The 22,978-nt window shown below is 40.0% G+C and overlaps 1 protein-coding gene across 3 annotated transcripts in view; it reads left to right on the top strand.

Annotated features, from left to right (window-relative positions):
- The window catches only part of LOC126427249 (insulin-like growth factor 2 mRNA-binding protein 1), an 862,042-nt gene that overhangs the window by 816,236 nt on the left and 22,828 nt on the right, over nt 1–22,978 (top strand). For all 3 annotated transcript variants that reach the window (XM_050089491.1, XM_050089492.1, XM_050089493.1), the window contains 4 exons: nt 1,056–1,191; nt 8,277–8,468; nt 14,695–14,886; nt 18,156–18,419. In XM_050089491.1, coding sequence (XP_049945448.1) covers nt 1,056–1,191; nt 8,277–8,468; nt 14,695–14,886; nt 18,156–18,419 — 784 coding nt within the window. The remainder of the gene's footprint in view (nt 1–1,055; nt 1,192–8,276; nt 8,469–14,694; nt 14,887–18,155; nt 18,420–22,978) is intronic.

Below are 22,978 nucleotides of genomic sequence, written 5' to 3'. Positions count from 1 at the left end.
GGAAAGTGTGCTGAGACCCTTGCTATTCATGGGCGTAACCCTGAGCTTGCTGCAGATGACGCGGTTACTTACAGTGCATTACTCTGAAAAAAAGCTGTGCAAATGTAGTCACATCATAAGATTTCAGAGTGGTAGGAAGACTGGCAACTTGCTTTGTATGTTCAGAAATATAAGGTTCTGCACTTCACAAAACAAAAAAGAATGTAGTATCCTATGACTACAATTTCAGTCAGTCACAGCTGGAATCGGTCAGCTCATACAAATACTTGTGTATAACAGTTTGTGGGGATATTAAATGGAATTATCACATGGGCTCAGTTGTAGGTAAAGCAGGTTGCAGACTTTGGTTCATTGATAGAATACTAGAGAAATGCAACCAGTCTAGAAAATGGATTGTGCATAAAACACTCATGTGACTCATTCTAGAATACTGCTTAACTGTGTAGGATCCACATGAAATAGGAATATGGAACATAGGCAGAGAAGAGCAGCACAAGTGGTCACAGGTTTGTATGACCAGTGGCAGTGTGTCACAGAGATGCTGATGGAACTGGACTGGCAGACACTTGAATATCAAGCAAAACATACTTACAAGTTTCAAGGAATATCTTTAAAATGGCGAATGGAGGAATGTACTGTGACCTCCTACGTAATAGTCCTGTAGGGCTTATGAAGACAAGATTAGACTAACTGCAGCATGCACAGAGGAGTTTAAGCAGTTCTGTTCACACTCTGCATGTGAACAGAACAAGAAACAGTCCATCTGTCGTGCATGTCAGTGTTTTGCAGGGCATTTGTGTAGGTTTATTGGATTGTTGTACAAAAATAAATTGCGAGAAGGAAAAATATATGTTCACTTTGATGCTAACTTTTCCGGAAGGAAGAGCCTATTTTGCTAAATTGTAACTGTTAGTGTCACAGCATTTCCACATTGTACTGTTAGTATTCCCACTAGGCCAGTTTCATGAAAATGTTCAGTATAGCTCCATATGTGATCTGTTTTAGATTTCTCCAATTTGTATTTACTGATGTATTATGTTTCTCCTGTTTTCCAGCATAAATGACATAAACAGCTTCAACTTGGAGAGGATAATAACTGTGAAGGGTACGATCGAGAACATGTCGAAGGCGGAGGCGATGATCAGCGCCAAACTGCGGCAGAGCTACGAGAATGACCTGCAGGCGATGGCTGTAAGTCCCTGATTTAATTGAACCTAATGTAGATACCTAAGAGTCTTTTGTTCACTCACACAAGTGTTGCTTGAATGCCGTAGTGGAGGAAATCTTCGGGCATGTGGAAAGAGTTGTGAAATGAGTCAGTGTATGTTAACAGGCAAAAGTGGCCACTGCTTGGTGTTTCTGTAAAGTAGACTTACAAATAAATGATTTAATCTAAGCACAATAAATTGTATGGATAATTGAAGCTTGTGAAATGTGGTGGAACAGAAGAGATTAAAAGTTAGACATGGAAATTTAGGGGGGTAAACGGATAGCTAATAGAGATTTACTGAATTGGGTCAGGGATAGCGGAATATTATTGCATGTTGCAGGACTTGACTAAAAGAAGGTATCAGTTGGTAGGACACATCCTGAAACATTCAGTTAATTTGAGACATCAAAGAGGGACTGACAAAAGCTATGATTTGAACATGGTAGGCCTGTTTGAGTTGATACAGAGAGCAATAGTTAAGCAGAGATGAAGAGACTTGCAGAGGATATGCTAGTGTGGAGAGATGCATTAAATGAGCCTTTGGACTGAAAACCAGGTCATTAATAGTCTCCTAAAACTGATAAATATTAGTAGTGTACTTCAGCTGTAAACTCACATCAAGGATTTTCAGCCGTGTCTAGTGGGAGAGCATCTAACGTCTTAACACCAAGTAGACACAGCTGTAATCCAATCCACAAATGATGGTGGTTTGTGCAGGTCAAGAAACATTGAGGGCTTGCATTGTTGCAAAAATTGTGGTGCATGCGTATATGTGCTTTGTGCTTGGCGTAATCATGCATAGTGCGAATTGTCTCACTTGCTTGTGTAGAATTTTTCGTTTACCACCACCATCACCCGAGACAACTCAAAACAAATGGAATAAAAATCCACTATATAACTAGCTACGGTTGCATTTAGTGTTTGCATTGGGTATGACATTCACAGCGGAGCTCTCAGAACACTACTGAATGCTCATTGGCGTTGGAGAATGCATGATGTAGGTGCCCGAAAGAGTCCAGACTCGACTGTCATTGTGTGTGTCTCCAACTGCAGTTAGGTATGACATCAACCACCTAGAAATTGACAATGACAATATTCACAACACAGATCAATGTAGAATGCATATCAGATTCTCTCCAGTTATTAAAAACATTAAACTTAGGGGCATGAAGCAAAATAACGTTTATTTTTATTGAAAGTGACAGTGACACCTACTATTATTGAAATTGCCCTCTTTTTATTCAAATTGAGTAAAAAGTTATGATTGGGAATATAACAAGAAGAGATAAGTAGATTTTACTCTATCTAATATGAATTTTGGACTGGAATGTTTGCTTCTGTGAGATCTTCATCTTTTGTGGAAATTCATAGCTGTTCAACACATACTTATCAGCGTTGCCAACCTACACTCATGTTCTGAGCACCTGAAAAAGCAGTACGGTCACAGGGACTGCAATCAATTGTGCTGTTACAAAGTTTGTAATGAGACTACTACGGACCAGCAGTAGTCTCTTCTCTAACTTCGAAAGAAGAGAGTGAAAAGCAATGCAGAGTATACAAAGTATTCGGTAACAACTACTGTGTATTAGCGTGCCGACATTGGCAGTGTTGTAAAAGAGATAGTTCAGGCCCAATTCCTGCAGCAGTTAAGATTGCCACATTAATGTGTTCACATTATACCAAATTTTGATGTGTAACTGCTAGACAAAAGTACACATTTCTCTATTCTAAATCCTATGTTCCGTGGTAGTGTCTTACCTTGCTGTGTGTGATCTATATATTATAGACACGGTCCAGTCGCCCACAGCTGATGTGGCACTGGAGCTTAGAGTGCACTGTGTCTGCGCGTTGATGCTTTGGTGTGTTCTTTATTTTTGCCAACCACTTCTGATGCACATTTTTCCAAACTGCACTTGATCAGATGTCGTGCAATACTGGTACCTGAAAATTGCTTACGTTTTGATAAAATAGTTTATCTGCATAAAATTTTGCTAAAAATAGCATTTATTAGATAATTTCATGTTTTTGAATTTTGTGGTGAGTTCACATCTATATTTGCATTCAATGCAAATGCGAAATTTTCATGTTCTCAAGTATAAGTAGCTGAGAACTGATGTGGGAATTGGAAGTCACCAGTAGTAGTCACCATATAGCGGAGATGCTGCGTCGCATATAGGCAAAACAAAAAGACTGTTAGAAATTGAACTTCTGCTCAACAGGGCCTTCATAACGCGCACGCGCACAAACACACACACACACACACACACGCACACACACACACACACACACACACTCACTCTGCAGTCTCAGGCAACTGAAATGACACTGCCCATGACATGGCAAGAATAATAATTTTGTGTGGCTCAGTGGCCCTGTGCGAGTGACCCCACTTCGGCGACTTGCGTTTCCCTGAGCCACCCCAGTTTCCAACTGTTAAACCTACAGTTTAATGAGGAATCCAAATCACATATTGTTTCTGGTGATTCCTCATTGTTGAGAGGTGAAGACTAAGTTAGAACAAAGACTGAAAAATCTGTGGCCCGGCTGAGATTAGTTCCCACAATCTCTGTGCGATTTGCCAGTAAACCACCAGGCTTGTCATGTATGAAACTACTTGGATAGGTTTCGAGTTAGCATGAGAGTGTAAAAAAAGTAGTTACATATATGGCCATATATTTGGATTGCATTGACTGACGGATGACGTTCTGCGGGCATTCGCCATACCTACACCCTGACATCGCATCGCCACATTCTGTACCGTGATTCGTCACGCCACACAACATTTTTCCACTGTTCACGCTCCTTACACCAAGCGAACCGTCGTTTGGCTTTTACCAGCATGATGTGTGGCTTATGAGCAGCCGCTCGACCATGAAATCCGTTTTCTCACCTCCCGCCTAACTGTCATAGTACTTGCAGTGTATCCTGATGCAATTTGGATCTCCTGTGTGATAGTCTGGATAGATGTCTGCCTATTGCGCATTACGGCCGTCTTCAAATGTCGGCGGTCTCCGTCTGTCAACAGACGAGGTCAGCCTGCACGCTTTTGTGGTGTACGTGTCCCTTCACTATTCCACTTCACTATCACATAGGAAACAGTGGACATAAGGATGTTAATGGAGTGTAGAAATCTTGCGAACAGTCATAGGACACAAGTGACACCCAATCACATGACCGCATTTGAAGTCTGTGAGTTCTGCAGAGCACCCCATTGTGCTCTCTCATGATGTCTAATGATTACTGAGGTCGCTGATATGGAGTACCTGGCAGTAGGTGGCAGCACAATACACATAATATGAAACTTTTTTTTGGGGGGGGGGGGGGTCCAGATACTTTTGATCACATAGTGTATGTAAGGGGACTCCAAGAAGATGGCATGATAACCTGCTTGTTTGTGTTATTTATGAAGTAATTACATGCATTATTAAAGCTTTTAACTTGTAAATGAAATGACATATGTACCTACTGTAATGTTAAGAACATTTTAATTTAAATGTTTAGTGTACATCTATTATACAGTTGTAATCAGTTCCTGTGTCATTTTGTGTAACCCAGTTCTCCTTCATACAATTTATAACGAGAGATGTAGTTATCACTAGTGCTGCTGTTGACATTATCTCTAGAGAAACATAGAGTAAATTGTATATGTCTATAGATTACAATTAAACAATAAGACTGACAAAAAAAAAAAAGGAATTGAGGACTAGTTACAGCTGAAACGTTCTGTGGAGAATGTAATATATACTGTAAAGTAACGTATAGATCCAAGATTTATAGTCTGTTTTAAATTTGTTTTGCAAGTGTTCGTAGGGGTACAGAAATCAACTGCAACTGCTGGAAACGTAGTTCATTTTCCATACTAGAATTTCTCAACTCAGTGATGCTAATGATATCGATTGCAATTGCTTGGCAGATTGCTCATTTGTGGGATGTTGTGGCGAGCGATATTGCGTGCGACAGTTCACTGTGATCCATTGCTCGTGTGCAGGGCTGTTAACAGGTTGCGGGAAAATATTGTGAAAGGTGGTTTTGGAAGCATTACTTTAAAAATAAATTCCATTATACAAGATGAATTATATTAAGTGTTAGAATGTGTGATGAATTTCTTATGGAGCTTTAGACTCTCATTAAAAAATTTTGTCATTACTTAATCTTAGTAGTATCTTTGTCTGTGATATAAAGAGTAATACAAGCTAAAAAAGGGGTTAGTTCTTCATGCTTGTTTTAATTCTTTCATATTAGTTCTTCATGGTTGTTTTAATTCTTTCATAGTTTACAAATTGTGCAATAATTATAGCAATATGCATAATTATCCTCCAAAAAAAGGTGTGAAGTGAGTTCATCATCAGTTTCACATATAATGGGCTTTTCTATGGAAAAGTAAGTGCTTGATGGAACATGTATTGAAGTCAGGTAATCCACGAAATTTTCAGTGTACAGCAGTGAAATCTGAATTTGTGCTTGTCAGAAATATATTATATGTGAAACCTTAACTTTTCTTGGAGCTATACTGTATGCATATTGATTTAAACCATTAAGTTTTCTTATTTGTGTGTAAACACTTCTTAACAGTGATGTTGCTGCTGGCTGAATACATCACATATCCTGTGCCCTGAATATCTGCCGTCGTTGGTTGGCGAGATGACCTGACATCAGCTGTAATTTACTGACGAAAGCGTGTCATAATATTGATTTCGATGCTTCAGAAGCTGCTGTGCAGTATTTGGTGGAATTTGTGTTTATAGTTTCATAATACACAAATATGCAGTGCAAATGTTGTCACACATCAAATATCTTTACATAATGTATATTTTTGCTGGGTCTCATTTGCTAAAGTGCTGGGAAGTGCTGTCTGTTGGATGAAACCTTCAGTGTTCAACTATGAGGGAAAGTATGTTATCATTTAACACAGTAAAAATGTACTTTCAGGTGGGAAAAAATGAACTTTTAATTGGGAAATCTGGTTTGCCGTTCTCCTCCCACGCATAGCCACTCTGGCGGATAACCATACAAGTTGCAGAAAGCTGTTTTAGGATCTTGGAAGTCTTACTCACTTTCCATTACATTTGTTGCCAGCATTAAAAATCTGTTGGAATTCATCAGAAAGTTACATAGACATGGTATGAAACATGAGAAAATTTTTGAATTTAGTTTGCCTCCTTGTATAGGTTTTGTAGTAAAATTATGCATTCTGGCAGGAAGTTTTGCAAGTGGCTTCTAATATGAAGTAATTGGGTAGCCATAGCAATTTGAGAGAAAATTAAAACCATTACCCATTAACTGGCCTTTGTACGAATTACCTCAGTACAGAGATTTAGGGCTAGAACAGTTTTACCTATTTGGAAACTGGTAGTGTTATAAAGCTGAATGAGAAGTAGTAATGTCCTGCAAACATTCCATGAAAACTGCCAGTATAATCAAGTAAATCTTAAATCAACTATGAAGTAAAACAGGAGACACCAGCCTTTATCACAGTGTAGCACTTTCTTTAAAATTAGTCTGTTACTAAGTGACTGCAGAACCCGGTGCAGTTGCTGGTTGGCTGTCTAATGCCTCTTAGGGTAATAAAAATTTGATTTTCTCTATTTTGTATTATTGTTAACGGTATTTGAAAATTTCAAGTGTGTGTGTGTGTGTGTGTGTGTGTGTGTGTGTGTGTGTGTGTGTGTCGAGGCAGCATAACTCGTGGTGGGCAAAATATTCACTCTATATGCATCCAGTATTAGAGAATGAGAACTCTACATTAACATTTGAAGCTCTTTTGTATAAGAAAGTTCAATACTTTAGAAGTGTGTGAAGGCATAAAAGATTGTCAGTTGGAAGTGGTAAAGGTGTGAAAACACCTGACACAATAAGATGATGATGTCCAGGTGCAGACTGACATGACAAAAAGCTGTATTACATAACAGGGTATTCTGCACGTTGACTCAGTATGGGTCCGTAGTGTTGTGTCCCAGCAGCAAGTTTCTCACTCAGTAGCGATTAGACATTCAGTGGTCACTCACTGTGCGAGAGCTTGTGACTCGCACGCTTCTGTATTTACATTATGACATCAACTCCTAACAGATACTCCTTTGATATTAGTTAATTTTTGACTCTACTAAGGGAGCAGTCCAACAAGTTGAAAATGAATTGAATGCACAATTTAGTCTTCTCTTAACATACGACAATTCTGATTTTGACAGTCTGACATTTAACTAATAAAACAAATGCAATTAAAAGTAATATCTATTTAGTTAAATTTATTGTCTGTCGTACATTTGGGTCGTCAATATTCCCTAGTTTACGGCCCGGCGGTCTTTCTGCTGTGCTCGTGATGTCGGGCGTGGCTCTTCTGCTCTCGTTGCCACACGAAGGCCTAAATGAATATCTGACAGAAAAATGGAATGTGATTTCAAGTAACATTGATAGAAAATAACGATAACCTTAATTCTTGAGAAGATGATCTTACCTAACTTCTGACAGACTTCCCCCCGTATGTGAAATTCGTCACACTCGTTCATTTATCGACAGCTAGAGTATGGGAGTTTCCGATAGAGGCACTAATTTTGACTAGAATTAGTAAGAAGACATACCTTCTCACATGTTAATTTACTTGGTTTTGTTTGAGGTACGTATACACGAACAGAAAGTACTCGCATGTTAATTTTAAATGTCTTGACAATATCGGCAGAGAATTTTCAAAGAGTGGTGTCGGAACCACTAGGTGGTGGTGCTTCCAGCAGTATTTTCTTTTAGGCATTTGGCAACACTGGTTTACTCGACTAAATTTAGGTAGTATAATTGTGACTAACATAAAGTGGTACAGTGACGGTTTATTGTGTACACATTAAGTTTCTACAATTTCCTCGTCTCGCGTCAATGTATATCTAGAGTCGTGCAGCATTTCCGAAGGTTTTCGTCGGAGGGATCTACGGAATGAGTCAAACGAATGACTTTGTGGTCAGTATTAATAGAAAGCTTGAAGGTTTACAGATGGTACAGTTGTGTGTCTGAAGTATTATCTCAAAAGTGTCCTAAACATATCCAGTCAGAGCCAGCATTTAACTCGCACTCCTACTTGCAGCCTCAGAGCGTGATGTTCCCCGGACTGCACCCGATGGCGATGATGGCGACGAGTGGCATCGGGTACGGCGCCCGGGGTGCCGGCTTCCCAGGGGGACTGTACGGCTCGGGCCCGGCGCCGTACCCCTCCATGTACCCGGGAGGTGTGCCTGCCCAGCCAGGGGGCCAGCCCGGAGCGGCCGGTGACGGCACGGTGAGTAAGCCTCGGGTATGAGAGATCCGTCCCTCCTCCTTAACCTTAAGCGACCTAGCTGCTGCTAGTTGCTGTGATCTTCAGTCCAGAGACTGGTTTGATGCAGCTCTCTGTGCTACTCCATTCTGTGCAAGCCTCTTCATCTCCCAGTACCTACTGCAACCTACATCCTTCTGAATCTGCTTAGTGTATTAATCTCACGGTCTCCATCTACGATTTTTACCCTCCACGCTGCCCTCCAATGCTAAACTGGTGATCCCTTGATGCCTCAGAACATGTCCTACCAACTGGTCCCTTCTCCTATTCAAGTTGTGCCACAAACTCCTCTTATCCCCAATTCTACTCAATACCTCCTCATTATTTATGTGATCTATCCATCTAATCTTTAGCATTCTTCTGTAGCACATTTCAAAAGCTTCTATTCTCTTCTTGTCTAAACTATTTACTGTCCATGTTTCACTTCCGTACATGGCTACACTCCGTACACATACTTTTCAAGAAAGACTTCCTGACACTTAAATCTACACTCGTTGTTAACACATTTTTCTTCTTCAGAAATGCTGTCCTCACCATCACCAGTCTACATTTTACATCCTCCCTACTTTGACCATCATCAGATATTTTGCTCCCCGAACAGCAAAACTCGTATACTACTTTGTCTCATTTCCTAATCTAATTCCCTCAGCATTACCTGATGTAATTAGACTACATCCCATTATCGTCGTCCTGCTTTTGTAGGTGTTCATCTTATATCCTCCTTCAAGACACCGTCCATTCCGTTCAACTGCTCTTCCAGATCCTTTGTCTCTGATACAATCACCATGTTTGATGGCAAACCTTAGTTTCTATTTTGTCTCAATGGATTTTAATTCCTACTCCAAATTTTTGTTTGGTTTCCTTTAGTGCTTGCTCAATATACAGATTGAATAACATCGGAGTAGGCTGCAACCCTTTCTCTCACTCCACAATCACTGCTTCTTGTTTGTGCTCCTCGACTTTTACAACTGCCAGTAGGTTTCTGTACAAATTGTGAATAGCCTTTTACTCCCAGTATTTTACACCTACCTTCTTCAAAATTTGAAAGGGAGTATTCCAGTCAACATTGTCTAAAGCTTTCTCTAAGTCTACAAATGCTAGAAACATAGGTTTTCCTTTGCTTCAATGTATCTTCTAAGATAAGTTGTAGGGTCGGTATTGCCTCGCATGTTCCACCATTCGTGCAGAATCCAAACTGATCTTCCCCGAGGTTGGCTTCTATCAGTTTTTCCATTTATTATATTCTTCTTGAAGTCAGTGTCTGATTTTCCTGTAGGCAGTAGCTATCTTACCTCAAGTGATACATGATTCTACAGCCTTACATTTGTCCTCTAGCCATCTCTGCTTAGCAATTTTGCAGATTGTTGATATTATTTTTGAGGTGTTTGTATTCCTTTTTGCCTACTTCATTACCATATTTATATATTTTCTCCTTTCATCAGTTAAACTCAATCTCACTTCCATTACCCAAGGATTCCTACTAGCCCTTGTCTTTTCACCTACTTGATCCTCTGCTGCCTTAACTATTTCATGTCCCAAAGCTACCCATTCTTCTTCTGTTGTATTTCTTTCCCCTGTTCTTGTCAATTGTACCCAAATGCTCTCTCCGAAACACTCTACAACCTATGTTTCTTTCGGTTTATCCAGATCCCACCTTCTTAAATCCCCACTGTTCTGCAGTTTCTTCAGTTTGTCTACAGTTTATAACCAATAGATTGTGGTCAGCATCCACATCTGTCCCTGGAAATGTCTTAAAATTTAAAACCTGGTTCCCAAATCTATGTCTTACCATTACATAATCTATCTAAAACCTTCCAGTATCTCCAGGCCTCTTCCATGTATACAACCTTCTTCCATGATTCTTGAACCAGGTGTTAGCTATGACTAAGTTGTGCTCTGTGCAAAATTCTACCAGGCGGCTTCCTCTTTCGTTCGTTAACCTCAGTCCATATTCACTTGCTACCTTTTCTTCTCTTCCTTTTCGTACTATCAATTTCCAGTCCCCCATGACTATTAAATTTTCAGCTCCCTAAACTGTCTGAATAATTTCTTTTATCACATCATACATTTCCTCAGTCTCTTCATCTGTGGAACTAGTGGGCATATAAACTTGTACTACTGTGGTAGGCTTGGGTTTTTTTGTCTGTCTTGGCTACAATAATGCATCCACTATGCTGTATCTAGTAGCTTATCCACATTCCTATTTTTTTTATTCATTATCAAACCTATTCCTGTATTATATGGATATAATAGAGGGAAACATTCCACATGGGAAAAATATATCTAAAAACAAAGATGATGTGACTTACCAAACGAAAGCACTGGCAGGTCGATAGACACACAAACATACACACAAAATTCAAGCATTCGCAACCAACGGTTGCTTCATCAGGAAAGAGGGAAGGAGAGGGAAAGATGAAAGGATGAGGGTTTCAAGGGAGAGGGTAAGGAGTCATTCCAATCCTGGGAGCGGAAAGACTTACCTTAGGGGGAAAAAAGGACACACCCATATCCAACCGCACATACACGGACACAAGCAGACATTTGTACCCACATCCTTTCGTGTTTCCCTCTTCTTCCCTCTTTCCTGATGAAGCAACCGTTGGTTGCGAAAGCTTGAATTTTGTGTGTATGTTTGTGTTTGTTTGTGTGTGTATCGACCTGCCAGCGCTTTTGTTTGGTAAGTCACGTCATCTTTGTTATTAGATATACTATTCCTGTATTCCCTTTACACCACCTAGTTGCCACTTGCATCAGTTTATCCATCTTACAAGTTGTCAAGCTTTGTGGCTATGTATGATATTACTTTAACAATTTTGTTTCGGAAGTATGAAAAACTGTACCAAAGGATTTAATATTTGGGAGTAATGCTGCCAAGGCAACTAAAATGTAGTGCATTGTAATAAGTGTGTTTATTTTTAATTTGTGTACAAAACACGAATGGAACTTCTGAGTCCAGTTGTGAGATATTCATGATATCTGATCAGGTTATTTACATATTACATTAGGAATGTCAATTTATTAGTAGTAGTCAAATGAGAGAGACAAATGTAAGACAGTAAGTTACTGTTTATTATATCAAAAGCAATCTGTAAAACATTTATTGCACTGTGGAACAGAACTGTCAGTGCTTTTACAGAAAAATATTTCCGGTTGCCTACAGACTGATGACATTACCCAAGTATGCACCTCTTCGTCCGAAACAAATCGGTGTCCATGAATGGCTTTCTTCAGGGCTCCAAGAATCAGGAGTGCTCGCTGACAAAGCTTTTGCAGTGTAGTTGAAAAAACTTCGGCGACGTGTGAGCCCGCTAATGGTTCCGAGACAACCGCAAACATTTTTCTGCTTGTGTGTGGACTGTCTTGTCTCTCACCAGGATAAATTTATTAACAGTTATGGCAGTTACTTTTGAAACAATAAACAGTTTACTTACTTTAATTCTATTTCTCTCTCTCATTTGACAGCTTCCTCCAGATTGCAGGATGTCGGATTTGATTTCTGGGTGGGTGTTTGTGTTGCCCTAATCATTTTATTTCCTCTCGGTTTCATCAGTGTACAAATTGCCGATTTGGCATCAAACAGAAAATCTTGCAATAAGTGGCGGAGCACCCCATACGGAGTCTTCTGACCGGTAATGCCCTATGATAATTTCATTTAAGTTAGTGTAATATTGTATTTACGAAGTATAAAATGGCCCTGAGTATAAGACAAACCCCCTTTTTCTAAAGAAGCTGCTTCAGAAATATTTATTTCCTGACATATTCTGACAAATGAAAATTATATGCTTTTACTGACTAAAGGATCTGCTTAAATGTTACCATAAAACCAATTCTAAACTTACACCATGTATTGGTTGACTGTTTTGATAATACAACGGGAAATAAAATAAACAAAAAGGAATTGTTTACATTAATTTTTATCTTCACTGCCAGCTTTGTTTAGCCTGTCATCTGTAGTACATTTTTTAATCATTACCCTAATCCCAACAGGGGAGCTGTGAAACTTAACTTTGTTAAAAAATTTGGTTGTTTCTTCAGAGTATGTTGATATTTTTTAGTTTTAATTGTTTTTTAAATTTTTGGTTGTGGTGGGGACTGTGGATTTCACTTCTGCACTGATATGAGAATGTTAAAAATGTCTTCTCTTACAACATATCATCGTCTGCTTGCCTCTCTCATTGGCTGTGTAGAACCAGCAGCTGGCACACACTAAACCTTTGCAACATACTTCACAGTGAGTGTCGACAACATTACTGCACGAAACATGAAAAAATGCCACTGGCCATGGTCTAGACTTTGAACATCTTGAGTAGAAACGTATGCTATTGTTGAGTATCCGGCCAGTTTTAAAGTTGATACAATTCTGAATACAAATGGATTCCGGCAAACAGCAGTTGAAACGTGGTGTATTTTCATAGATTCCCACGGGTGACAGCCAGACAAAATTTGCTGCCCACTCACCATTCGCATCCCCACACTCGTAGTTCTCAGCTAAGTTCGTGTCACTGCCCGCCTTCTGTAGTGTCGTGCTTGAGCAACAGTCAAACATGGATGTCCATATCTTGTAGGGTGCAGGACATATGTAACAACAATAACAAATATATAAATAAAGGACCGCAATCACAAATGAGTCCAATTCTCGATCTTTCGCTCACTCTGATTTAGTGCTGTCTGTTGGTATTATCTTCACATCGTGTCTTTCCGCTATTATTTATTCTTGCAATAACAATTGGAGTCACTTTGATGAATTTGTTTCATTTGTTAGACAGTTAATTCTAGATTAATTTTCTTTCTCATTTCGCTTGACTGTTACTACCTGGTTCTAAAGCTCATTAAATGCTGGTAATGTTTACCCCCAATATGTGAACAGCTACCAAATTTTCACCTGTGATGCAGATACTAACTTGGGTTCCGAGTGGTGTAATGGGTTTTGAAGGACAAGATTTTCAACTTTGAGTGTTACCTTTACTTGCAAAGCAACATAAATGTATATGGTACCCATACCTGTATGAGAACTTTAAATAGCAAACCTATTCAGACATCAAATGTTTGAGAGTTGGTTTTCTTCTGTTTCACCAGATTGCTAATGTTTTAAGAAGAGCATTAGACTGTTGTAGTGCCTAGTTCATAGTTTCTCACATACCCACCCATTGCACTAATGCTGTTATTCAATTGTCACATGACTGATAGAAGATAGATACTATGATTGATTCTGTGTATTGGGAAATTTCAAGCCTGTTCAAATGAAAGGATCGTTTGCTGATCTCTACCTTTCGGAACTCTTCAAAATAAATTTGTGTGAAACGTCTGTAGCCAGTTTTATCTGAAAATGTAAGATGACCCCTGTATTGATCTATTAAACACTGTGAAAACATTTATCTCGGCAGTAATAGTTAAATCTATGAATATAAGACGACCCCGTATTTTTCAAATGACTAGTTTGGGAAAAACCATGGTCTTATAGTCGCGTAAATACAGTATGTATTTATATCTTCGCTAGCTTATCATTAACATGCCTACTGCATTTTTGATGCTGCTGCTGCCCTGTCAAAAATGAGTTTGTTGAGCTATCCCACTTTGCAAGTTGGTCATCTAAAATTTATTGCTAGGTATAATGACCATGACAGTATGACCCAGATGATTCACCACCGATTAAGACAACCATTGTGAAAGCCTTCATTTACAATTTTATTTGAAAACCAATCCTTCTGTGGAATGGATATAATGAACCTGTATGTCAATGTATTATACACTTTCAAATTAATTAATTAATGATATGAATATAATAGAGGGAAACATTCCACGTGGGAAAAATATATCTAAAAAGAAAGATGATGAAACTTACCAAACAAAAGCGCTGGCAGGTCGATAGACACACAAACAAACACAAACATACACACAAAATTCTAGCTTTCGCAACCAATGGTTGCCTCTTTCCTGACGAGGCAACCATTGGTTGCGAAAGCTAGAATTTTGTGTGTATGTTTGTGTTTGTTTGTGTGTCTATCGACCTGCCAGCGCTTTTGTTTGGTAAGTTTCATCATCTTTCTTTTTAGATATATTATACACTTTTGTTGGTTTTGTGTGTGTGTGTGTGTGTGTGTGTGTGTGTGTGTGTGTGTGTGTGTCAAAGGATGGTGCTTATTATTTAGTGCAGAAGTTAGTTGACATGTTTTTTACTGCTCTGCAGGAAACAACTTACCTTTACATCCCAAATAATGCTGTTGGTGCCATCATTGGAACAAAAGGTACACACATCCGCAACATCATCCGCTTTTCTGGTGCCTCTGTGAAGATTGCCCCACTCGAACATGACAAACCGGTTGACCAGCTGACGGAACGCAGGGTAACGATCATCGGTTCGCCGGAGTCTCAGTGGAAGGTTAGTAAGCTTGCAAAGCATTTTGTTATAGCAGTGGAAGTTTATAGATTATCATTGTGCTTTATTGCTTGTGGGGGAAAAGTTATTCTGGATGCATTTCCCATCTATCAGTTTTTTGTGTGTAAGAGCTTTTGCTAAAGCTTGTTGTTAAGTTGTTGTTAAAAGCTACGGAAGTTCTTTGCCACCAATTTGACAATATTTTGACAAACTAGCTTGATATTGCATGTTGTCTCCAAGAAGAAATTTTGGAAGGTTATAGGTCCATTCCCACACGATCTAGAGATCTCTTTTTTGGAAAAACCTGGTAATCTTTTGGGGACAAAGTGGAGTGGTGCACACTGTTCTTGCATTCAGGAGGATGATGGTCGATATCCCCGTCTGGTCTTCAAGTTTCAGATTTTACATGATTTCTCTAAATTGCTCCATGAAAATGCCTGGATGTTTCCTGTTCAAGGGGTGTGGCCAGTTTCCTTCTCCATTCCCAAAACAATCTGAGCTCGTGCTCTGTTTGTATCTGTTGCACTGATGATGGGAATGTAACTGTAATCTTGTTTCCTTCTTCTGTTCTACTGCTGTCTTCACACAACTGTGTTCTAATTATCTCATTATGTAACCAAATCACTTAATTGTTGCAGCTTCCATCTTAGACACATCTGAATCTACGAATAAGTTACATAGTTATTTTCCTGTTACATATCCTGAGGGTTTCCTAGGCATGCTGTGAGTCAAGGTTTCACATGTGTATTTTAGAAATGATTGTGACTTTCATAGATACATATTTTGGTTTTCTTAGATCATTTTCTTGTCTTTAAAATATTTGACGGTGCAAAATGTATCTTTTTTACATTCTGAATTCTAATTTTACTTCTGTGGTATTTGCTCTGTTGGATAAGGTTAAAAGATATTTCTCATGTTGTACAGAGAATTGGGAAAATTTTAAATAATCAGGAAAAAATGAAGGTTGAAAGTCATAAGTTAAATGTTGTCAATTTTGCCACATGTTTTGAGCAACTCGTCACTGAGTTTTGCATAGTGTGGCACCGTATCATGTGGGATGCTGACTATTTCCCAGTGTATCGAACTGAGCTAGGGTTCTAGCCCCCGTGTGATAAATGATCTCTCTTCATATGATCCCATACAAAGGAGACACATGTTGAAAGGTCTATAGATTAAGACTGCCGACAGATATTAGCCTTCCCCAAAATTGTGCAGTCTGCAGACAAATGCTTTAGAGGAATATTTTTCCTGCAAGTTTTGATGTTTAGTAGACAAGATACTGGCCTAAGTAAAGCTGTAAGGACATGTCTTTAGTTGTGCTCAGATAGCTGTCAGAGCACTTGTGGGTGAAAAGCAGAGGTTTCGAATTTGAATCTCAGCCCAGTGCACAGTTTTAATATACCAGAAAGTTTCATATTGGTGTGCACTTTGCTGGAAACCAAAAACTTAATTCTGGGAACAGTTTACTTTTCTGTAGGCTGTCTGGCCATGTGTGAGGTGGCTCCATCCTGTTGAGAAGTACATCAAGCCACAGAGTTAGAAATGTCTGACCAGTCAACGTAACGATCAGATTTCGGCACGGGAAGTCTCGTTAAATCTTAAGATTGAGGGCCCTTTACCCTACGACACAGTGGTTGCAATGTTAAAATAACTTCGGTTCTGTGTAATAGACGCTGTTGCAGTTGACTGGATGTACTCGAGCCCATTTATGGTCATTTCTGTAATGGCCTAAATGAAAATGGACTTTGTCTGACATCAGAAAATTGCACTTGCAAGACAGATTCCAGGCCGTACAGAGCTGGGCTACCGTCAAGAACTTACTGTAAATGGGTGCTGTTGTCTGTGACATTTGTACAGTGTCCTTTTGTCCGAGTAGCACTATAGGGAAACAACTGCTACTTGAGACACCAATCAATACCAGTGCATTTACGGTGCCCTATTTTATGGCAATCTGTGGCGTGCACAGTGTCGCTGTACACCCAGCTGCCATTTGGCTGTGAGACGGAGTCAGCCAACAGAGCGGGCCATCGCAGACAGCTGCCGAGGCATTGCCAGCGTCGTCCACTGTGGGTTGAGACTTTCTCGTACTGCTTCGCCACACACGCTTCCGGCCCTATCTGTAAATGCTTCCCTCACACTTCCTGAAAAGTAGAAATTGACAGCAGCATCAGATGGGGCATCCAGAAGCAGCACTTCCTGAGTGCTGCTTCTGTTAAGTTGACAGTCTTCCTATCGAAACTGATATCGGCACTGCATTTAGCGTTTATTAATTCATCGGCGTCAGACTTCCTGGCTATTTAAAATGTCGAGATTCAGATCTATCCGGCAGTATACGGGGCAATGAAAATGTTTCTGTTTGAGCTTGTTGCTGCAGCGTATATGCAATGTAGTGAGACTGTGTGCAGGCATGTAAGTAGTGACATGTAGAGTGGCAATTGGCATAGCATTCGTGTGCGGTAAATGTGAACTGTGTTGACGTTATTACCAAAAGCTTTCAAATGGGTCTGGTGTGCTGGTATTCTTTTCTCGGCTGCCAAATGACAAACACCGGTAGACATCCGTTGGAGAATGTAGTGTGTTCGGGGCAGTACCTCTATTGAAAACCGATGTAGTAATTTGGTGCGTCAAGTTCCGTGACGGTCGCGATTCGACAAGAGACGACGGTCGATCTGGGAGGCCGGCCTCGTCTTTGGCTGTTCACGTAAAGCACCTGATCCTCCTTAAACACACTGTTGCAGGCAACAGAAGCTGGTGTGACAAAGGGTGCTGCTCTCTTCGTAATAACGCAAGTCCCTATATCGCAAATGTTGTACTGCAGAAATTACACCGACAGAAGTGGAAGGGCCGTGAGTTCTTGGCGTCAGTTTTAATTTAGCATTTACGAATATTTCGATAATCGGTAACAACAATTATTTGCTGATATAATCAGTTGCACAAACTGAAAATATGCGTAGCAAATTGTGAATGAACATGACTTGCAAACACAATTTTCACACACGTTTATCTATTATTCGATATGTAAATGTGGTGTAAATAATATTATATAATAATATAGCTTACTGTACTAAGTTTTATTGGATCGATTTACTTATCGGTGTAGTGGATCGTGTTCTGCAGTAGATACGAGAGTGTAGCATTCATCGTTAGCACATTTGTAACACTGTAAATTGTCGGACTTAACTCTGTCGATTTACCTCTCGGGGTTACCGGACAGAATTTTAGTCCCGAGTCTGTCCGGACGTCTGACCACTTTTCCCACTCCCGTCCCTCAGGCGCAGTACCTCATCTTCGAGAAGATGCGCGAGGAGGGCTTCGTGGCGGGCACGGATGACGTGCGGCTGACGGTGGAGCTGCTGGTGCCGGCGGGTCACGTGGGGCGCATCATCGGCAAGGGCGGGCAGAACGTGCGCGAGCTGCAGCGCGTCACCGGCTCGGTGGTGAAGCTGCCCGAGCAGCAGGGCGGCGGCGGCGGCGCGCCACCCGGCCCGGACGACGAGATCTCCGTCCACATCATCGGGCCCTTCTTCTCGGTCCAGGTACTGGTCGCTCTGAATTTGGCCGCGGTACATTTTGAGGGATAAAATGTCATTATGGGCTGTAACATATTTATCGTGTGTGCTATTAGCTAATTTTCACTGTCATTTTCGAGAAATAGTCACGTGCCTCAACTTTCGTGTCACATTTGACTAAATAGCCAGTATGTGCAGTGTAAATACGATCCGTTAATGAACCAGATTACGTCTGTTATCGGTACAAGTACAGAAAGCTGTACCCATTTCTTCACTCACTGCAAGCTTACCTGTCGACTTCCCCTCATAGGCATTACGAAGTTTTAAACTGTGCGTACAATCGCCAGATGTTCTTTCTGAAATGTCATCGCTCTGTAATGGCAGAATTATGTGAATACATTTTGAGCACAGTATAAGATTCGTCGTTGCCTGTTGCTGTCTCGCCATCTCCTCACTGCTGTGCTCTTGTGGCAGAAATACGTAGTGTGGCTGCAACAGAACAAAATTTTGTGTTTTTTGCTATACGAGTGTTTTGTGACATGTCAGTGTAGCTACTGTGAATTTATGAAATCACTTCAGTCATTTGTAATATTCTCTCAGCTCTCGTCCTTCTTTCTTCATTGGAAATCGCCCTTTCTCATAAGAATGGGCGATTGCCAATGCTCCGACTCATTGACGCCTTCTAGGTGGCTACCCACCGAATCCGATGTATCCTCCTCCTGCGTTCTTGGACAGGACGGTGGAAATTTTTTCCTAAAAGACCTTTCTGTTATTGACCTTTGAAGGTAGTTAAGCCAAGAGAATGAAGCAGTACTGGACTGGCAAAAATACTTTATACAAAGTTGGCTAGAGCGGTCCAATGAAGGCCATACAATGTTAATAATAATAATAATAATAATAATAATAATAATAATAATCATCTCATATTGTCATGTGGTGATGTAGTGTCCACTACACCTCACCGATGAACTGTACACACTTTCCTTATTGTATGCTGCAGATATTTGGAATACAGAAAATGTGAAAACAGATAGGTGTGAACAAGAGAAATGAAGTTCTTGGAAGTGAGATGGATGAGAAATTAGTCTTTAGGAGGTAATATATGAGGAATGTGTAGAGGAGGAGGTTGAGGAAAACATTGTGATTTTATTTATCCTTAGAAGATTGGATCAGTCTGGCACTCACTTAAATCTATGTTTTATATTACATTCATTACATCACGTGTTAAAATTTTGTATAAAAATCCAGCATTTTGGAAATTACTGTAACATAAATAATGCAGATAGTCATTTGTGACAGATACAACAATAAATACAAATTTCAGGCAAGTGAATACGAATTGTGAGTGCTAGCAGCAGTGGACAGGTGAGGAGCAATGGTATTTGGTGGGGGGGAGATAAGATAATCACATTTAATGAAGATTAGGGTAAAGAAAGTGGCATGAAGTGTAATTGGGAGATCATGTTGTGAGGTGAGGGAAGGGGGGGTGAGGGAAGGGGGGGTGAGGGAAGGGGGGGGGGGAATTGGAGTAAAAACTGAGAAAACATTGCGAGAGTAAGAGGAAAATGCTTCAGCCTCTTGAAAGTTCGAAGGCATTGAACTGTGAGCAGAGTGCAGGGCAGCAACAGTAAAGAAATTTCTGAGGTGTGTGTTTTTTTAATGAATGGGCATAGCTAGGATACTAGTGAAGTGAGACCTGTTTAGATTACGACGATACGACTAGTACTTATCCCTAGCAATACCAAAGCATTTTTACTTTCTGCCTACTCCAAAAAAATGTAAAATGAGTAGTCGTTGATTGTTATTAACTGATATTAACCCTTTTGCTGCTATGGACATCGTCACTGCAGTCTGTACTGGTGGTGGTCTGTGTTATGGCTGTACTTGTTACCAGATGCTGATGCCTTTGTTGAGAGGCAGCTTTCTGTCTGATATGAAATACTTATCTGATTTTTTGAAAAGATCAGGGGAAAAATTTTGATCTTACAGTCACATACTTTCACTCAATAAAGGACTGAATTTCTTTCCATTACATGCTGTAGTTACTGCGCTGCACCAAATTAAATAAAAGGTTGCCCAAAATTTTAAATGTATTTCAGAGGTAAAAAGCATTGCGTGAACTTAGCGGGTGGCCGATTTTAGCTTGCACATTGTAGTGAATGAAATGTAGGTAAGATGTCGAAATTTTATTTAGAATTGAGAGCAGAAGGATATCTTATTCCATTTATAGTTGTAGAGTTTTATATCCGAAGGACGGTTGTATACGATGCACCTGTTCACGTCCTTGCACATCGCGTATTGTGTGGTTGTAACAATTGTAGCTCGTAAATGAGGTTCTTTTGCAAATGGTAGCACACAGTGAGTACACCTATTGTATTATAAACACTCAAAACTTTTCGTTCACCACGAGTCGGCAGCTCAGGATGTGTACAGACATCCGTAACACATAGGAAAATACAAGCAGTGCATGTATGTGTGTCCACAGCACCTGAAGGGTTGTTTATGTACACCCACAGCAGTGAAAGGGTTAACAACATACTGTTGACGTCTGGTGTACAAATAGAATACAGAATGTGAAAATAATTTTTAGCACTCTCTTAGCAGTACTAACGCACTTTCAGTAACATGTAGTGCCGAGGGTGCCTTTGAGACCACTGCAGAAAAAAATTTAAAAAACAGTAATTACATTAGCCATTGTTAATTTTTTTTTTACTCACAGCATACATTTCAAAGAGAGCCGGACCTGAAGTAGGGTCCTAAACCAGAACCTGTTGAACACGATTTCATTGTAAAAAGTCACATCTACTAATAAGACAAAAAAAATTAGGTTAAGTTTAACTGAAAAATTTCAAACATGTAAGGAATTTGGTAGAAGACTTCATTAAAAATAAATATTTTTCAAAATTTTATGATATAAAGTGCATGACTCGATTGCAATATTTTCAAAACGTGGGCATAAAATAACCCTCTCCCCCAGTATTGCGGGGTTTCTCTTACGTGAGGTATTGGGAGCTTGCACACTGAGGAGCCGATTAAGTAAACATATGTGTGGTGGCTACCTTGTCTGGCTGCAACCACCTAACTAGGCGTATAGGGCACTGATCTTGCCAGACAGACAGGCAGGTGTTGCAAATGTAACACACAAAGGTACACACCATTTGTTCTAATTGTGTAGTTCCGTGTTGGTACATCGCAGTAGTTGGGGTTTGGTAGTAGCAAGTACATCTAGAACTCTCAGCACCAGGTTAGTGATCAAGGACAACAAACGAACTTGGCGGCAGCAGCTAGAGGACTCATTGTCGCAGGGTAACAAATTTCTCAGTAAAGTGGGAGGAAAAAATGTTTGTGTATGCTGCTGTGCTTTTGCGGCAAGCTGTAACACTGACAAATGAATCCACTTACCCTGTGGTTTGTCGTCGTTACAGAGCCTGTATAGAGAGAGGGTGGGCAGTCATCGAGTGGCCACCGAGATTTTTCCAGGCTGCGTGTGGGGTGTACAAATTTGAAATAGTGACCTAGTGGCTATAACGAGACACTGATAAGCGGCACCAAAGTAGTACTTAGTGTTATTTGGTATGTAGCTAAAGCGAACACCATTCTTGTGTGGCTATACATTTAATGCGAAGTATAGTGAACAGTGACATGTGAAGTAGTGTACATGTCAGACGTACACCAATTCTTACAGCTTTCTCGACATTCTGGTTGTTCCATATATACTTCATCTTCAACTATTCCATTCAAAAAAGCTGTCTTTACATCGAATTGTTCTAGCAGCATTTTCTTTGAAGCAGCTACAGCCAACAGAGTTCGTATGGTGTCATAACGTGCCACAGGGCTAAAGGCGTCGTCATAATCAATTCCTGCTTTCTGAATACAGCCTTTTGCAACCAAACTGGCTTTAAAGCGAGTACCTCCATTGACTGCAACCTTTCGCCGTAGAACCCAGCGGTTTTGCAATACTTTGGCATTCTTCGGACGGTCAACCAGCACCCAGGTATTGTTTTCCTTAAGTGATTGAAGTTCTTCACTAATAGCTTGCATCCATTCTTCCTTCTCGTTTGACTGCAATATTTCTAAAAAACAGTTTGGATCTTTGTATCGAAGTGCATCAACTTTTGTTGCCATACAAAATTCACCACTTTCCATCCAGGTTGGTTTTCTTCGTTGTCTTTTATTCTTCTGTTTCTCTTCATTAGAAGATTCAGCAGCTTCTGCTTTTAGAAATTCTGTTAATTCTTTATTTTCTTCAGATTCACTCGACTCTTGACTTTCTCTAGAATCGAGAGTGCCAATTTTTTCTTGAGTTTGGCTTCCTCCAGAAGTGTACAGCCTAGGAGATTTACATTGGTCATCTTTAGATGAATTCGGATCATTAAATTCTTCCCGAGGGACTTCAAATTCAACATGATCACTATGTAAATCACAATCAATTTCTGGCTTAAATTTTACATCGTGACTCAACACCACTTTTCTTTTAGATGGAATCCAAACTCTGAACCAATCTTTGTCATTAACATATCCAACAAGTCGTCCAAAAACTGCCTTCTCATCAAACTTGGAACGGAATTGTTTGTTAATGTGAACAT

This window comes from Schistocerca serialis, chromosome 11, assembly GCF_023864345.2.
Source record: "Schistocerca serialis cubense isolate TAMUIC-IGC-003099 chromosome 11, iqSchSeri2.2, whole genome shotgun sequence".
NCBI classification, from domain to species: domain Eukaryota; kingdom Metazoa; phylum Arthropoda; class Insecta; order Orthoptera; family Acrididae; genus Schistocerca; species Schistocerca serialis.
This window is presented reverse-complemented; position numbering and strand designations above follow the sequence as displayed.